Source organism: Oncorhynchus masou, chromosome 5 (assembly GCF_036934945.1).
Source record: "Oncorhynchus masou masou isolate Uvic2021 chromosome 5, UVic_Omas_1.1, whole genome shotgun sequence".
NCBI lineage: Eukaryota > Metazoa > Chordata > Actinopteri > Salmoniformes > Salmonidae > Oncorhynchus > Oncorhynchus masou.
Genome location: NC_088216.1, coordinates 65,969,244 through 65,985,116, shown reverse-complemented (window position 1 = coordinate 65,985,116; position 15,873 = coordinate 65,969,244). Strand labels below are relative to the sequence as shown.

At 40.7% G+C, this 15,873-nt stretch overlaps 1 protein-coding gene across 1 annotated transcript in view; it reads left to right on the top strand.

Annotated features, from left to right (window-relative positions):
• The first annotated feature begins 6,595 nt into the window (after positions 1–6,595).
• The window catches only part of LOC135540119 (protein FAM107B-like), a 43,723-nt gene continuing 34,445 nt past the window's right edge, over positions 6,596–15,873 (top strand). The window contains exon 1 of the mRNA XM_064966518.1: positions 6,596–7,060. Within this exon, the coding sequence (XP_064822590.1) occupies positions 7,037–7,060 (24 nt within the window). The 5' untranslated portion in view covers positions 6,596–7,036. The remainder of the gene's footprint in view (positions 7,061–15,873) is intronic.

Here is a 15,873-nt window from a genome sequence, read left to right as displayed (position 1 = left end):
ATTTCATAGTTTGATGTCTTCACTATTATTCTACATAGTAGAAAATATTAAAAATAAAGAAAAACCCTGAAATGAGAAGGTGTGTTCAGACTTTTGACTGGTACTGTACATATTACCTCAATTACCATACCCCTGCACATTGACTCGGTACCAGTACTCCTTTTCTGTAGCCTCATTATTGTTATTTTACTGTGTTACTAAACTCAGCAAAAAAGAAATGTCCTCTCACTGTCAATGGTGTTTATTTTCAGCAAATTTATCGTGTAAATATTTGAATGAACATAACAGGATTCAAAAACTTAAACAAACTGAACAAGTTCCATAGACATGTGACTAGCAGAAATTGAATAATGTGTCCCTGAAAAAAAGGGGGGGGATCAAAATCAAAAGTAACAGTCAGTGTCTGGTGTGGCCACCAGCTGAATTAAGTACTGCAGTGTATCTCCTCCTCATGGATTGTACCAAATTTGCCAGTTCTTGCTGTGAGATGTTACCCCACTCTTCCAAAGGCACCTGCAAGTTCCCAGACATTTCTGGGGGGAATGCGTTACAGGCCCTCACCCTCCGATCCAACAGGTCCCAGACGTGTTCAATGGGATTGAGATCCGGGCTCTTCGCTGGCCATGGCAGAACACTGACATTCCTGTCTTGCAGGAAGTCACGCACAGAACGAGCATTATGGCTGGTGACATTGTCATGCTGGAGGGTCATGGTAGGATGAGCCTGCAGGAAGGGTACCACATGAGGGAGGATGATGTCTTCCCTGTAACGCACAGTGTTGATATTGCCTGTAATGACAACAGGCTCAGTCCGATGATGCTGTGACACACCGCCCCAGACCATGACGGACCCTCCAAAAAAAGTAATTATACTTTGAAAGTTGATAAACTTGTAACCCCACTTTTGAGAAAATGGCCATTGAATATTTTGGTACACCTACTGGAGAGCTCTTCTTTGTCTACACCCATTCAGCATCATTCACACACTCTTAAGTATTAGCCCTATCTCTTTAAGGATTCACATTAGAGGCCATGTGGTAAACACACCCTATATCAAATAAAATCTATGTTTATTTGTGACATGCACAGGATGCAGAAGGTGTAAACGGTACAGTGAAGTGGTTACTTGCATAGTAGCAATATCAAAATATAAAGGGAACACTAAAACAACACAATGCAACTCCAAGTAAATCACACTTCTGTGAAATCAAACTGTCCACTTAGGAAGCAACACTGATTGACAATACATTTCACATGCTGTTGTGCAAATGGAATAGACAACAGGTGGCAATTAGCAAGACACTCCAATAAAGGAGTGGTTCTGCAGGTGGTGACCACAGACAACTTCTCAATTCCTTTTTTACCTTTATTTAACTAGGCAAGTCAGGGTCTTGAAACTCCCCATCCCGGATCTGGGATCATGACTAAAGCCTCATGCTCATTAGCATAACGCAACGTTAACAATTTCTGAAAATCGCAAATAAAATGAAAATAATGCGCCTACTCTCAAGCTTAGCCTTTTCTTAACAACACTGTCATCTCAGATTTTCAAAATATGCTTTTGAACCATAGCAATTCACTAATTTGTGTAAGAGTATGCTAAGCTAGCTTAGCATTTTGAGTAGCATTTGCATCCAACATTTTCACAAACCAGAACCAAATAAAATAATTTACCTTTGAAGAGTTACAGGATGTTTTCAATGAGGAGACTCTCAGTTACATAGCAAATGTGCAGTTTTTCCTGAAAGCGTCTTTGTGTAGGAGGAATCGCCACCTCCGTTTTGTACATCACATTTGGCTAGGAAGCACTGTCAAGCCCTGCAAAATTCAGTCACCTACAACGTCAAACTTTTCCGAATTAACTCCATAATATCGACTCGAAACATGGCAAATGTTGTTTGGAATCAATCCTCAAGGTGTTTTTTCACATATCTCTTCATTGATATATCCGTGGAAGACGCTTTCTTCTCTAAATTCCATGGAAAAATACTTGCAGCTGAGTTTTGCGCACCAATGGCGCAGGACACGCGGACACCTGGTAAATGTGGTCTCTTATGGTCAATCTTCCAATGATATGCCTACAAATACGTCACAATGCTGCAGACACCTTGGGGTTGCGATAGATCGGGCAGGCTCATTCCTTGTGCATTCACAGCCATATAAGGAGACAATGAAAAACAGAGCCTCAAAAATCCCTCATTTGAGACCATCTTGGTTTTGCCTGTAGCATCTGTTCTGGGACAATGCACAGACAATATCTTTGCAGTTCTGGAAACGTCAGGGTGTTTTCTTTCCAAAGCTATCTATTATATGCATAGTCAAGCATCTTTTTGTGACAAAATATTGTGCTTAAAATAATGTCTTTTTATCCAAAATGAAATAGCACCCCCATAGTAACAGGTTAGGGACATTACATCAAAGTTGGATCAGCCTGTAGTGTGGTTTGCCACTTTAATTGTGAGAGTGACCAGACCTCCATGTGGTTGGTAAATTTAATTTCCATTGATCATTTGTTAACTTCTTTTCGAGTTGTCAGCACATTCAACTATGTAAATAAAAAAGTATTTAATAAGAATATTTCATTCATTCAGATCTAGGATGTGTTATTTTAGTGTTCCCTTTATTTGTTTGAGCAGTGTATATTTTATAAAGATTTTTTTCATTATTAGATGATGATAGTGCCTGCTAAATCAGGGCATCAATATTGTTGAGAAAAATAGCAAAAAGTTTGTAGTTCTCAATGGCTAATGTTATATCTTTCAAAAACGTATTATTTGTGTAGAAAGGACTGTCAACACATACTGAAAAGCTACAGTTATAGACAGAAGCATTCTCCATAATGTAACCGTTAACTCATCTCCCGAAAATGTCCAGCCCATCCATTATCACAGCCAATCAAGGCTAGCCTTTTCGGGAAAGGTTCATGTCAGATTTTCCTTTGTCTTTATGGATGAAACACAAGTTTGTTATTAAGGCACTTGAAAGTTCACATGTTCCAGAAGGCATTTCTGCCAGAAAATATTCAATTATTATTGACTTTATTTATGTTCAAATGCCACTCTTGTGAAGTAGTGACTCTCAGTAACATACAAATGTTCAGTTTTTCCTGAAAGATTCTTTTTAACCTCTTGAAACGTTTTCCCCATCCGGATTTGGGTGACCTAAGCCTCAGGCTCATTAGCATAACGCAAATTAACTCCATAATATCGAAAATCGCAAATAAAATTTAAATAATGCTACATTTATATATATAATAATTTGATGTCTACTTTAGCCTTTTCTTAACAACACTGTCATCTCAGATTTTCAAAATATGCTTTTGAACCATAGAAATTGACTCTTTGTGTCAATCTTCCAAGATAGCCTATGTCAAATGCTGCAGACATAGCATTTAGATCGGGCAGGCTCATTAGCACGCATTCACAGCACAAAAGCCAGATAACCAAATAAATAAAATCCTTTCATTTTTGAAGTTTCATCTTGATGTTTTCTGTGCATCTGTTCTGGGGCACTCCAGACAATATCTTTGCAGTTCTGGAAATCAGAGTGTTTCTTTCCAAAGCTATCAATTATAGAATAGTCAAGCATCTTTTTGTGACATTGCGCCTGGCTAAATGGGAAACGTCTTTTTTATCCAAAAATGAAGTCACCTACAACGTGAAAACCGGATTAAGGACTACATAATATGGATCAAACATGGCAAACGTTGTTTGGAATCAATCCTCAAGGTGTTTTTTCACATATTCTTCATTGACATGCAGTTGTGTGATTTTGTTGTCTCTTTTCCCATGTAAAAAAATAGTATTTAATTTGAATATTTCATTCATTCAGATCGGATGGACAGTGTTCCCGGATTTGTTTGGTAAATGTGGTCTCTTATAAAGATTTTTTCAATATTAATGATCTGCCTGCTAAATCACGGGCAATCAGACACCTTGGAGAAAAAATAGCAAAAAAGTTTGTAGTTCTCAATGGCTAATGTTATATCTTTCAAACAGCCATATAAAGAGACTGTCCATGAAAGACAGAGCCTCAAAAATCCTTGTCATTTCCTGGATGCCAAGTCAAATCTCTGGTTTTGCCATCCATTATCACAGCCAATAAAAGGCAGCACAGAGAAGATATTTGTATTTCTTGTCTTTATGGATGAAACACAAGTTTGTTATTAAGAACAGTAGCAATTTATGCATGTTGAGCATTTCTGTGACAAAATATCTTGTTTAAATTATTGACTTTTTATGTTCAAAAATGTGAATGCGCCATACCATAGTTTCCTGAAAGGAGTCACAATTTAACTGCAGTGTCTGTGAAAGAGCTGAATTGAGCACACAGCCTACAGATGGCAGTAGAAACTCACTATGTGACATGGTTGCCCAGTCTGTTGCACTGAGATAGCAGAGATTACTACAATTGAATAGAAAGTCTAAATATGTATAAGAGGCTGTGCCCTAACAGTCTTAACAGTCTTATCTAGCTGAATTTTCTTGCCTCTCATTCTGCATGACTTCTAATCTGAAAATGAATGAAACAATCAAATATAATTCAAGGTCAAGGCCACTCACCCATTCCGTAAGGGAGCAGCACAGGGAAAGAATACTACAGTATTCCAAAGTATTGGGACACCGTCTGGAAATGTATACTGTACAGTTTGAAACAGTGTGTAATAGCGCAATGTGACACATTTTATTCATTTTAGCAGCACGAGTAGCGTTTACAACAACATCATGGTCGAGCTGAATATTGTCCTTGTGAATGGTGAGTTTCATTATAGAAGCCCTTCTGTGTAATAGAAACGGTATACACTTTAAAGACACTTAAAGACACTGACAACTTTTGAATAGTTTTTCAGTAAGTTAATTCAAATTGGTTGTTTCTTTCAAGGTGAAAGTGGGGAGATTGAAAAGATTGATTCCGTAAACATATATTCTGAAAGTAAGTGTCTCTGGTCTCTGCATATAAAACAGGAATTCAACATAATAAAAAAAACACAATGTTACTTACTGGTACTATTTTGGTGCATCCTAAAGAAATAAGCTATAGGTAATTAACATTTTACATTGGAATTCGTAGGTACCCGGTAAATAGTGCACTGTAAAACCATGCATAAAAAAATGCTTCCTGCATTTAGGTGAGGACTCGTTGGTGTTTCCTGAGGGAGATTAAACTCCAAATAATTGTTCTGGTGGCCTCAGATGATCAGCGACAAAGTAAGTTGAATTGACTTAATTGATATGAAATTGATCCCAACCCTTCACAGTAACTCCAACTCTGGATCGGGAAATAATCAAAGGACTTTTCTGACCAGCATCCCATTAACAACCCAATTAGACAAAATCTAAAACTGTTTGATGCTGTCTCTCAGGATGACTGATGCGATCAGGGAGACGTTTGTCAGTCTGGGGAGCACTGGGGTGATGTCACTGTCAGAGCAGGTGATATGAATGGACAGAGCCCCTTTGAGAAGGTACAGTAAGAACGTACTTTTCATTTCAAGGTTATAAAGTTGAAAAAAAGCTAATTGTATGCATTTTGTGTCAGTTAATCATGCATTTTCTTGTTCGTTGGTGTACATCCTCCATATAGGTTGTGAAGAACAATGTTGAGACCAATGTGTATGATGGCTGGCCAGGTGTGGTGGAGGTGGGAGGCTGCATCCCGAGGAGGAGCAGAGAGTAAGGAATATGATGGTTGCACGAAAGAGTTCCTTTACAGAGCTGTCCTCATTATTTGATATGTAAAATATTACTTGTTGATGTCTAGTTCTAGTTTACTTCAACTCTATCAGTTTATTTATCCTTTTAGAATTGATGTATGATTTTAGAATACTCGTGTAGAATAAATCTATTGATTGTACATTATCTATCAAAGATTATAGATGTACAAAGGGACTTCTCTTTCTCCACCTGTCTTACCCTAGAGGCTGTTAAGCAAATGGTAGAAGCAAAGTTGGGAGTTAAAGTTTCAGAGCTACATGTAAACTTAGGAACGCAAGTAAGATGGAGCGAGGGAATGAGAACAAGAACAAAGACATTGTGTGTACAGTAGGAGTGAACCAAACCAAAGGTGGCCTTTGAACTCTCTGTGGGCTGCCTTAGCTGTGACTCCAGAGCTCTGTGATTTCATAAGCTTGCCCGATCTGTGGCATCTGCTTCTAGTGGCCAAATTCAAAGGGAGTAAGCAAGGGCATGAGCAATGGAGCAACTTTCTGGAATGAAATGCAGCCCTAGCAGAGCCTGAGAAGGTGAGAAGACAAAAAGACCATAACAAACAGCTAGAAACTCCCCCCCCACACACACACACACACACACCTAGGTATAGTCCGTCCAGCCCAGCGATGTCCAGCTCCTGGATGTAGCCAGGGTGGTGACTGGTGACAGTGACAGCCATGACACAGTGTGCTCTCTTCCTGGCTTCCTGCTCTGTCAGGCCCAATTACCATAATCCCCCTTCTGTCCTTAAGTCCGCTAAGAGTGGGGAGTCAGCCAGCAACAGGTGGCTGAAAAGGGTCAGCTCTTCTACAATGGCCATGCTCAGAAGTCCTTCCCCTCACTCACACACACTCCTATCTCTCTCTCTCACACACACACACACACACACACACACACACACACACACACACACACACACACACACACACACACACACACACACAACCCAGCCTTCTTTCTCTCCCTCTCTTTATACAATCTGACTCATAGCATGACCTTGCAATAGTTGAGGTTTGATTTGTGGCGTTATGGATCCCTCCTCAACCAGCCAGGACAGCCAGTCTTAAGGAACACCTTGTAAACTAGTATTGTCTGGAGTACAGTACAGCACCCCTGTCTGTTGTTGTCACGGTGCCAGAGGGAGAGCTAGGAGGCTCCTCTTCGCCCCCGTCCGTCTGCCCCCTCCCTGGAGCATGCAGGAAGGGTGGACAGATCAGAGCTGAGCTGAGGGAGAGCCTGGAGCCTGGCCCTGCCTAGAGGAGTGGAGGGACTTAGAGGAACTACACCTGAGCAGGCATACGGAGTAGAGCGACCAGCACATCCAGCAGTATGGGGGCATCTTATTCAAAGAAGGTAAGTCGGCTTCCTATTCTAAGACAGGTTGGAGTTGCTGTTCAACACTGTTAATTTGTCATACTATTCTGCCCAAATACATCTTGTTAACCATATATATATATATATATATATATATATATATATATATATATATGTTTGCATATTTATTTATTTACTTGTTGATGGTGTAGTTTAGGTATAAGGGGGAGTCACATGAGTGGGCCTTTGTGCTAGACTACAACTTATAAATAAGCTGTTATCTAATTTGCCGAATACTTAGGATTTATTTGAAGACTCAAAGAACCAAGAACACCTTTTGGCTTAAAATAGACAGAGAAACCTGTGTCTGTTTACAATAATACTATATTCAGTGTATGGTAACTGTGGACATTACAGACTAACAATATAACGTAATCACTTGGCTGAACTTCACACAGAACATAACAACTTGTATTACTCTGTCTTGACACTTGTTATATTAGCGGTTTGAATGGCAGGATTACCAACCTTGACCTTCCCATTGTTTCCCATCACGCAGCCATGCATGAATGTAACTGTGCATAATGCTGGGTATGAAGGCATTTATAGAGAATGTAAATTCTGCAAATACTCCAGAGATTTCTCATTATCCAGGGAACCTCATTGTTGGCTGTTGATCAGGCAGATAATGTCCAACAGAGTATGCACACTGCTGCATTCACAAATATTTGAGCTATGGGGTGGGACACGCCTGTTTAAGGGTGTGGATCGGGGTGTGTTGACACCATGGAGCCACCGAATGTGAGCTGACAGCTGGGGTTCCCAGAGGGTTACTAGGGCATTATGGGATGCATGGGATGCATGCATCTTCTCATCAGGGGTCTTGTGTTATATCTGAGGGGAATTTATGACAGTCAGATTAATGGGAGTATATCTGACTCTGATTCATACAACATATATTTCTGTGCTATGGTGAAGCCAGCCTGGAGTCAACAAGTGTTAATTTGAATGAGCTGTGAAGTTAAGAATTTTGTTAAAAGAGAACACATTACAATATCACCTACATCAGACACCTGCAGGTGCTTTACCCTCATTGATATAGATTCACTGCAGTTGGCTGCAGATTTTTTTGCATTGCTTTGTTTACCATGCCATTGTCTGTTATGTTATGAAATACAACCAGCATGACATTCACGGATCTCAACACAGTGTGACTGTATCTTCAGGTATCTCTTGCCATTTTCACCAATGAAATGACTCAACCTTGCCCAACACCACCACCATTTCAACTACAAAGTCCAAATCAGAATTACCCCCATGGGTAAATATGAGGAGGCATATGCGCTCTCTTTTTGCCCCACACATCCATTAGTGGAGGGGAGGATGGAGAGATAGAGGGAAAGAGCACTGAGTGATCGAGTGAGAGAGAGAAAGAGCACTAGGCTCTCAGAACAGTGAAAATGTCACTGCACGACCAGGCTGTAATTTCATCCCCTCTGCCAGTTTCCGGGCCCCGCTTGGCACCATGTGAATACCCGGTCAGCCTGGACCTCACAAAACAGCGCCGGTACCAGCCATCAGCCCCACTAGCACAAAACAACACTCCCTTTCACTGCGACTAGCACAGAGACCGGAGGGGAATGGAGGAGGAAACTATTTGGCTGGTGCTTCCCCTCTTCTTGTGTTGCTGGGATGGGTGGGTGTTTGGGTGGTATGGCCTAAATGTAGCAAGCATAAACAACGTAAGAAGTGAGGCGTTAAGAATCATACTCACATGCTTCGCTACACCAGCTAAAGGAGGCTGTAATTATAATGAGGAAATTTTGCTCTGATTAATTTTCATAACAATTTCTGGTTATTTAATGTAATAGAATATTATGTAATAGAAAGCTGTAACGTGAGAAACTATTTTTTTTTCATCTCTCCCATTGGATGGCTGGCTTAGGTTCTTATAGGTTATAGTTTTATAAATCTGTCTCAGGAACCATAACAAACTCCTCTTAATCACAGAGGGGACGAGATGGATGTAACACCATGGGGAAGAGATTGATGTAACACCAGGATATTTGATTTGGCTGCACCCATGATGAGAGAGCAGCATAGTTATGGCACTCTGTGTCTGCACTGATAATACTGTGATTGCTCTACTGCTATCTGGGACATCAAGTAGAGTTCAATCCATCTTGTGCCAAAGACCCACTGAGGCAGATTAAGGCAATCAGAGAAAATCCCTGTCTACATTACCCAACGGACAGGCTAAAAATACTGGTTACCTCTTAGAAAGAGTTTTACTGTGAAGTACCTGGTGTTATGGTCTCAGGCATGCAGAGAAACGATACAGTATCAGTGATTTGTTTCCTCAAGGATCTAAAGTTATCCTAAATCTTGCCATCTTCTTTTCAGACTTAATTGCAAAGTAATGTATGTGATATAACAGCACTATAAGAATGCCGAATAACAACCATTCCTCTGTTACATTTCCTACTACACAACCAGAAGTGTAGGTTATGTGTAGGTATTTGTTGCATAACTGTTTAATTAGACTTCCAGACATAAGAACAGACCCATGCAGCTATTTGGAATGCTTTTCTATTCAACTGTCTGGCTCATCAAAGTGGTTCTTTAGTCACTATTGTCTGTGACCACCAACACTGTCTAAATCAGGGAGGGAGAGAGATGTTTGAGGGAGATGCAAGTAGAAGGTGGTTAGTAGCCTACAGGTCCTTAAAGTGCTGGGTCATGGCTAAGTACATGTGTGTATGTGCTACGAGTGTTTAATAAAGGAAAGTGTAGTGTCTTAGCTCTTATAATACAATGCAATAAGAAATACTCTGAATACAAGGAATTGAACTGGAGCTTCACATTTACTAAAACGAGTTAGTACCAGAATAACATAGAACACTGGGCATGACCAAGGGTGCCCCATTCTTAAAGGGGACATCAGTAATTAACAGAACATAACAGAAAGTATTCTGAATCCCCAAACAGTTGACAGTCAATGCACAATTGAACTGGAGTACACAGGGTACAAAAGAAAACATTAACAATCTATTTTGAAATGTACTCACTAATCTCAATTTTATTTTCCATAAGTACCATTAGATCAGTTGTGGAGTTTATGTAAAAGTCACACCATTCTGATTGAGAGCTTTGGGAGTAAATCAGGGCATGGTTGAGGTGAAGCACGGTATGTTTAACATCTGTATTGATCTGGCTGTAGTGAGAAAGTAAGGGGTAGGTTATCGTAGGCAGATGGCTACACCGACTTAGGAAACATCCATTAGTTAAGTTTGGCACACCAGATATACTGTTTACGTATTACTCACACAGAGATGGTAATGACGCTAGGACTTCTGACTAAACCCCTCAAGACCAACAATAACCTCAGATTCTGTAATGCAACGGTTTACTGTAACACCATATAATGTTCAAGACGCTCAGAAGACCAGGACAAATTCCATGCTTGAAAACCAACATGAGCAACAGTGGGGCAAAAAAGTATTTAGTATTTAGCCACCAATTGTGCAAGTTCTCCCACTTCAAACAATGAGAGAGGCCTGTAATTTTCATCATAGGTACACTCAACTATGATAGACAAAATGAGAAAAAAAAATCCAGAAAATCACATTGTAGGATTTTTAATTAATTTATTTGCATATTATGGTGGAAAATAAGTATTTGGTCAATAACAAAAGTTTATCCCAATACTTTGTTATATACCCTTTGTTGGCAATGACAGAGGTCAAACGTTTTCTGTAAGTCTTCACAAGGTTTTCACACACTGTTGCTGGTATTTTGGCCCATTCCTCCATGCAGATCTCCTCTAGAGCAGTGATGTTTTGGGGCTGTTGCTGGGCAACACGGACTTTCAACTCCCTCCAAAGATTTTCTATGGGGTTGAGATCTGGAGACTGGCGAGACCACTCCAGGACCTTGAAATGCTTCTTACCACTCCTTCGTTGCCCGGCGGTGTGTTTGGGATCATTGTCATGCTGAAAGACCCAGCCATGTTTCATCTTCAATGCCCTTGCTGATGGAAGGAGGTTTTCACTCAAAATCTCACGATACATGGCCCCATTCATTCTTTCCTTTACATGGATCAGTCGTCCTGGTCCCTTTGCAGAAAAACAGCCCCAAAGCATGAGGTTTCCACCCCCATGCTTCACAGTAGGTACGGTGTTCTTTGGATGCAACTCAGCATTCTTTGTCCTCCAAACACGACGAGTTGAGTTTTTACCAATAAGTTCTATTTTTGTTTCATCTGACCATATGACATTCTCCCAATCTTCTTCTGGATCATCCAAGTGCTCTCTAGCAAACTTCAGACGGGCCTGGACATGTACTGGTTTAAGCAGGGGGACACGTCTGGCACTGCAGGATTTGAGTCCCTGGCGGCGTAGTGTGTTACTGATGGTAGGCTTTGTTACTTTGGTCCCAGCTCTCTGCAGGTCATTCACTAGGTGGTTCTGGGATTTTTGCTCACCGTTCTTGTGATCATTTTGACCCCACGGGGTGAGATCTTGCGTGGAGCCCCAGATCGAGGGAGATTATCAGTGGTCTTGTATGTCTTCCATTTCCTAATAATTGCTCCCACTGTTGATTTCTTCAAACCAAGCTGCTTACCTATTGCAAATTCAGTCTTCCCAGCCTGGTGCAGGTCTACAATTTTGTTTCTGGTGTCCTTTGACAGCTCTTTGGTCTTGGCCATAGTGGAGTTTGGAGTGTGACTGTTTGAGGTTGTGGACAGGTGTCTTTTATACTGATAACAAGTTCAAACAGGTGCCATTAATATAGGTAACGAGTGGAGGACAGAGGAGCATCTTAAAGGTCTGTGAGAGCCAGAAATCTTGATTATTTGTTGGTGACCAATTACGTATTTTCCACCATAATTTGCAAATAAATTCATTAAAAATCCTACAATGTGATTTTCTGGATTTTTTTTCTCATTTTGTCTGTCATAGTTGAAGTGTACCTATGATGAAAATTACAGGCGTCTCTCTTTTTAAGTGGGAGAACTTGCAGAATTGGTGACTGACTAAATACTTTATTGCCCCACTGTATATGTTGAAAACTGAGACAGGAAACTAGTACTTACTACTTCAACTGAACACAGGCCATTCTCAAGATTAAGGTTAAAGAGTAAGCCACACACTAACCTTTCCCTGACCCATGACCCTTTGTGATACAGTGAGAAAGACACATGAGAAGGCATGAGTGAGTTCAGCCCTCTTTAGGGCATGTAACGTACACAGCCCCCTTGAGGGATTTGCACATGGTGTTGAGTGTGTCCTGTTGGATGTGTTGTGGTGAGGGAGGAAAGGGTTGAGAACACCTCAGACACAGCTTGCCCTGGCAGTGTCCGTAAGACTTCATTAAACAGGAGGAATTTAGGATCAGTCTCAGTGAGCTACAGAGATATCTGTGGATAATGGGTTTAAATATGTCCAAAACAGTAGGTTGTGTCCCTGTGAATTTCCTTATAAGGCAATTTGGAAAATATAATAATACACCGAGGTAGACACTTGTCAAAAGTGAATGAGGAGAATTTGAGGTATCTGCATCTGTTGTTAGGTGTCACTGAATGTTTAAAAAGGAAGGGTTGACCTTTGCCCTCTGGGTCCTGAAGTCCAATCACCAGTCAATCCCTCAACCATGACGCCAACAGTGTCTGGTACTGTATAAGACTCGAAGCAGGAGACTCATAGCCTTCATAATAATTACCACAGGGAGAGACAACAGAGAGAACCATACAATGTAGCTGTGAGTGACTGAACTGGGCTGAACAGCTTGTGCTGTATCTGTGCTTTGCTTTTATATCTTGTAAAGCTGCAGAGGGTAATGGAACAAAAACTAATCTAACTACTTCTTCAATAAACTATAATTACTGTTATTGTTATCAAGCAGACTGAAATCATCCATTTCAGTCTGTTTTTGCAACAAACTAAATGGCACTCTGCCTTATGTTATGGTAACAGTAATCATTACTGTGCTGATTAAACATCTTTCACATGACATGAGAACATTACAATGACTGTCTGTCCTTGAGATCATTAGAGCCGTCTAGAATATGCACCAACAGAGGAGAATGATGTCTGTATCATGGCAATAGTGAAAAGATATAAAAAGTGGAGTACCCAAAGATTCCGATAGATGTGGTAAAGAGGTCAATGGAATACAGACCGTGGGTGATAGAAGGACGCTAGATTGGTGCACATTCAGCAAATCTGATCTAGCAAAGTAGATAATTATCAAATCTGTCATGATTGATGTATTGCAACAGGCCTACAATGTGGTTACTAAGTCCAATTTGGATATATTTGTCTGTTTTCTATTCATAACATTTAGAAGTGCATGCTAAATACTAACTCTTGTTAGTGTAAGCTGGTAGCATCGCTAGCATACAGAAATCGGTGGTGGTAGTCAAAGTCGTTTTTTAACTGCAAAGAAGTTGATTGGTGACGATGACATGTGTTTAGGTTGACATCCATACAAGCATTATACTCAGATTGTTACCTCAGATTGTGAAATACACATGTAAACAATAGCCTAAATGTGGGTTCATTTTGCTGGGGGGCAATGAGAAGATTTGGGATCTTTCTCCCACGGCATATTCCCCCCACACGTTTCCATGGCATTTCTATTGTTTGGGTCGAGTTCCATTGACCTATTTACCACATCTACTGTAAATCAAATTGAGTCCAACCCTGATGGACAGGCAATTGATAAGAGGCTGGCAGAGCAGCAAACCTAGACAGAAGGCTGTACCAGCCAGGCCAGGTCACTCACCTTTCACCTGTGGGTCACACTTTGATCCCAGACCATGCCAGGCTGAGGCTGGTGTCAGTGCAGCCTGTGATGGAACTACAACATGTCCTATGTCATCCGTCCTTGCTGTCAGACATCTGTACCTGGCATGTGACCCAGTGTTGTAGTACTCAAGACCGGTCTCACTGAGACACTCAATACGGATGCTCAATACGGATGATCAAACTAGCATGGGCAATGATCACAAGCCAGTCATAACGTGGCTAATAGGCTAGCCTATCTATTTATGTAGCAAGCTAAAAACACGGAGATGCCATTGGAGGAGTGGGTGAGTGACTGACTTTTTCCCCTCATATCGTTTTCAGTGGCTATACACAGCTAAAGATGCAGGTGTCATTTGTTTAGCTAGCAAGAGCTTGAACGACTATTATTCAGTTATCATATCTCTTGGGTTTGCAAATTCACTCTGGTTATCTACTCCAATCTCAGAGCACTTTCGTCAGAGTGTGCCAGAGAGCAGAGGAGCTGATGAATTTACAAACTAGCGAAACCCAGTTTAATATGACTGGTGTCAGTAAACGTAGGCAAAATAAGTAATAGTTAGTCAAGAAATCTCTATATAACATGTAAACAGACTAACCAGCTCTGCTACAGCGAGTAAAATGGGTAGTGAGGTCTCATTTGTGTCTGGAAGAAGCTATCTAGCAAGCTAGCCAACGTTAGCCAGTGAGCTTGGGTGCTTGGTTGGGACAAGCATGCATTAGCAGACAAGCTGCAGAAGGACGGGGAGGCTACAATTCCCCATTGTTTATCAGTGCAATATTGACAGCCAACCAGCTGAAAAAGTTTGAGTATTTATCTAATGTTCCTTTGTTAGATTTTAGCTCATCTTGCTTTGGCTAGCATTAGTTGTTTAACTTGTTGTTGATGTGCATAACTGAGGGAGAGAGAGAGCCTACCTTTTCATAGTCGTTTCATCAATAGGACTGTAAAGATGACTTCCACATATAAGAGGACTTCCATGGTGTTTACATATATGCAGAAATCCATTCAGGTGATTTTTTTGGTGAATGCGTTCTAATGATCTAAAGTCGCACTGTTGCAACTGCTTGTAAACACACAGTCCAGTTCAAAGTGAATTATGGAAGGCCCAGTGGCAAATGACTTGTTTGTATAAAGCCCTACTGTAGCTCTGATTGGCTATAGCGCACCGGTCTGTGTAAACTCCGGTTTTATTTCCTGCAGTGTCTATTAATTGTCCAAACGCACGGCCACTTTCCCACTCTATATTGCTATAGAATTTTCACAAATGCCTTAGTACAGGTTTTGCCCCAGGGAACGCGCAATTCCGTTGGGCATTTTCAAACAGTACATTTATTTTTTCCAACAGGGCTATACGTTTGGGTGAGTTTTTTTCTCACCTGAGTAGCATCGTTTCACTGCCAAAAATAAAATTAAACCATCTAGTGTTCAGCGAAATAACAACACAATGTAAAATATAGGTAACCTAGTCAAATAATTTACATCCAGTCACATTAACCGTTACTTTCTCGTGGGAAACATTCACTCTTGCACAGACATTTAGAAACAAAACATGACAATTTGAAAAATAAGCCACGCAAGTTTTTTGAGCGAGAATAAAGACGACTTTCGAGTAGTAAGACATGTATAAAAGCAACAGATACCATTAATAAGAAGGGACTAGAAGTGTCTTATATGGTGAGCTACCGTGCGGCTCGGACATGCAAGCCCCATACAACTGTGAAGGACTTAAGTCTTCCTGCTGCCATGGATATGGTGGATATGGGGGGACAATGCTGGGGGGAAAGGCAAAAAAACTATACAGACAGGGTCTTCTTCAAACAACACTGTTTTACGACGCAACAGTGACATGGCAGGAGATAATTATTATATGACGCTTACCCTAAACACGTCTCTAAATTGATGGGACGTGTGAAGGAAATGCTTTAATCATCCCCCAGCCACATCTAGCTGTATATGGGTCACTATTGTCTAGACATTTACGTTCAAATGCCGCTCCTGTAAAGTAGTGATGTGCAACATACGCCTAGTTTCCTGAAACCAGT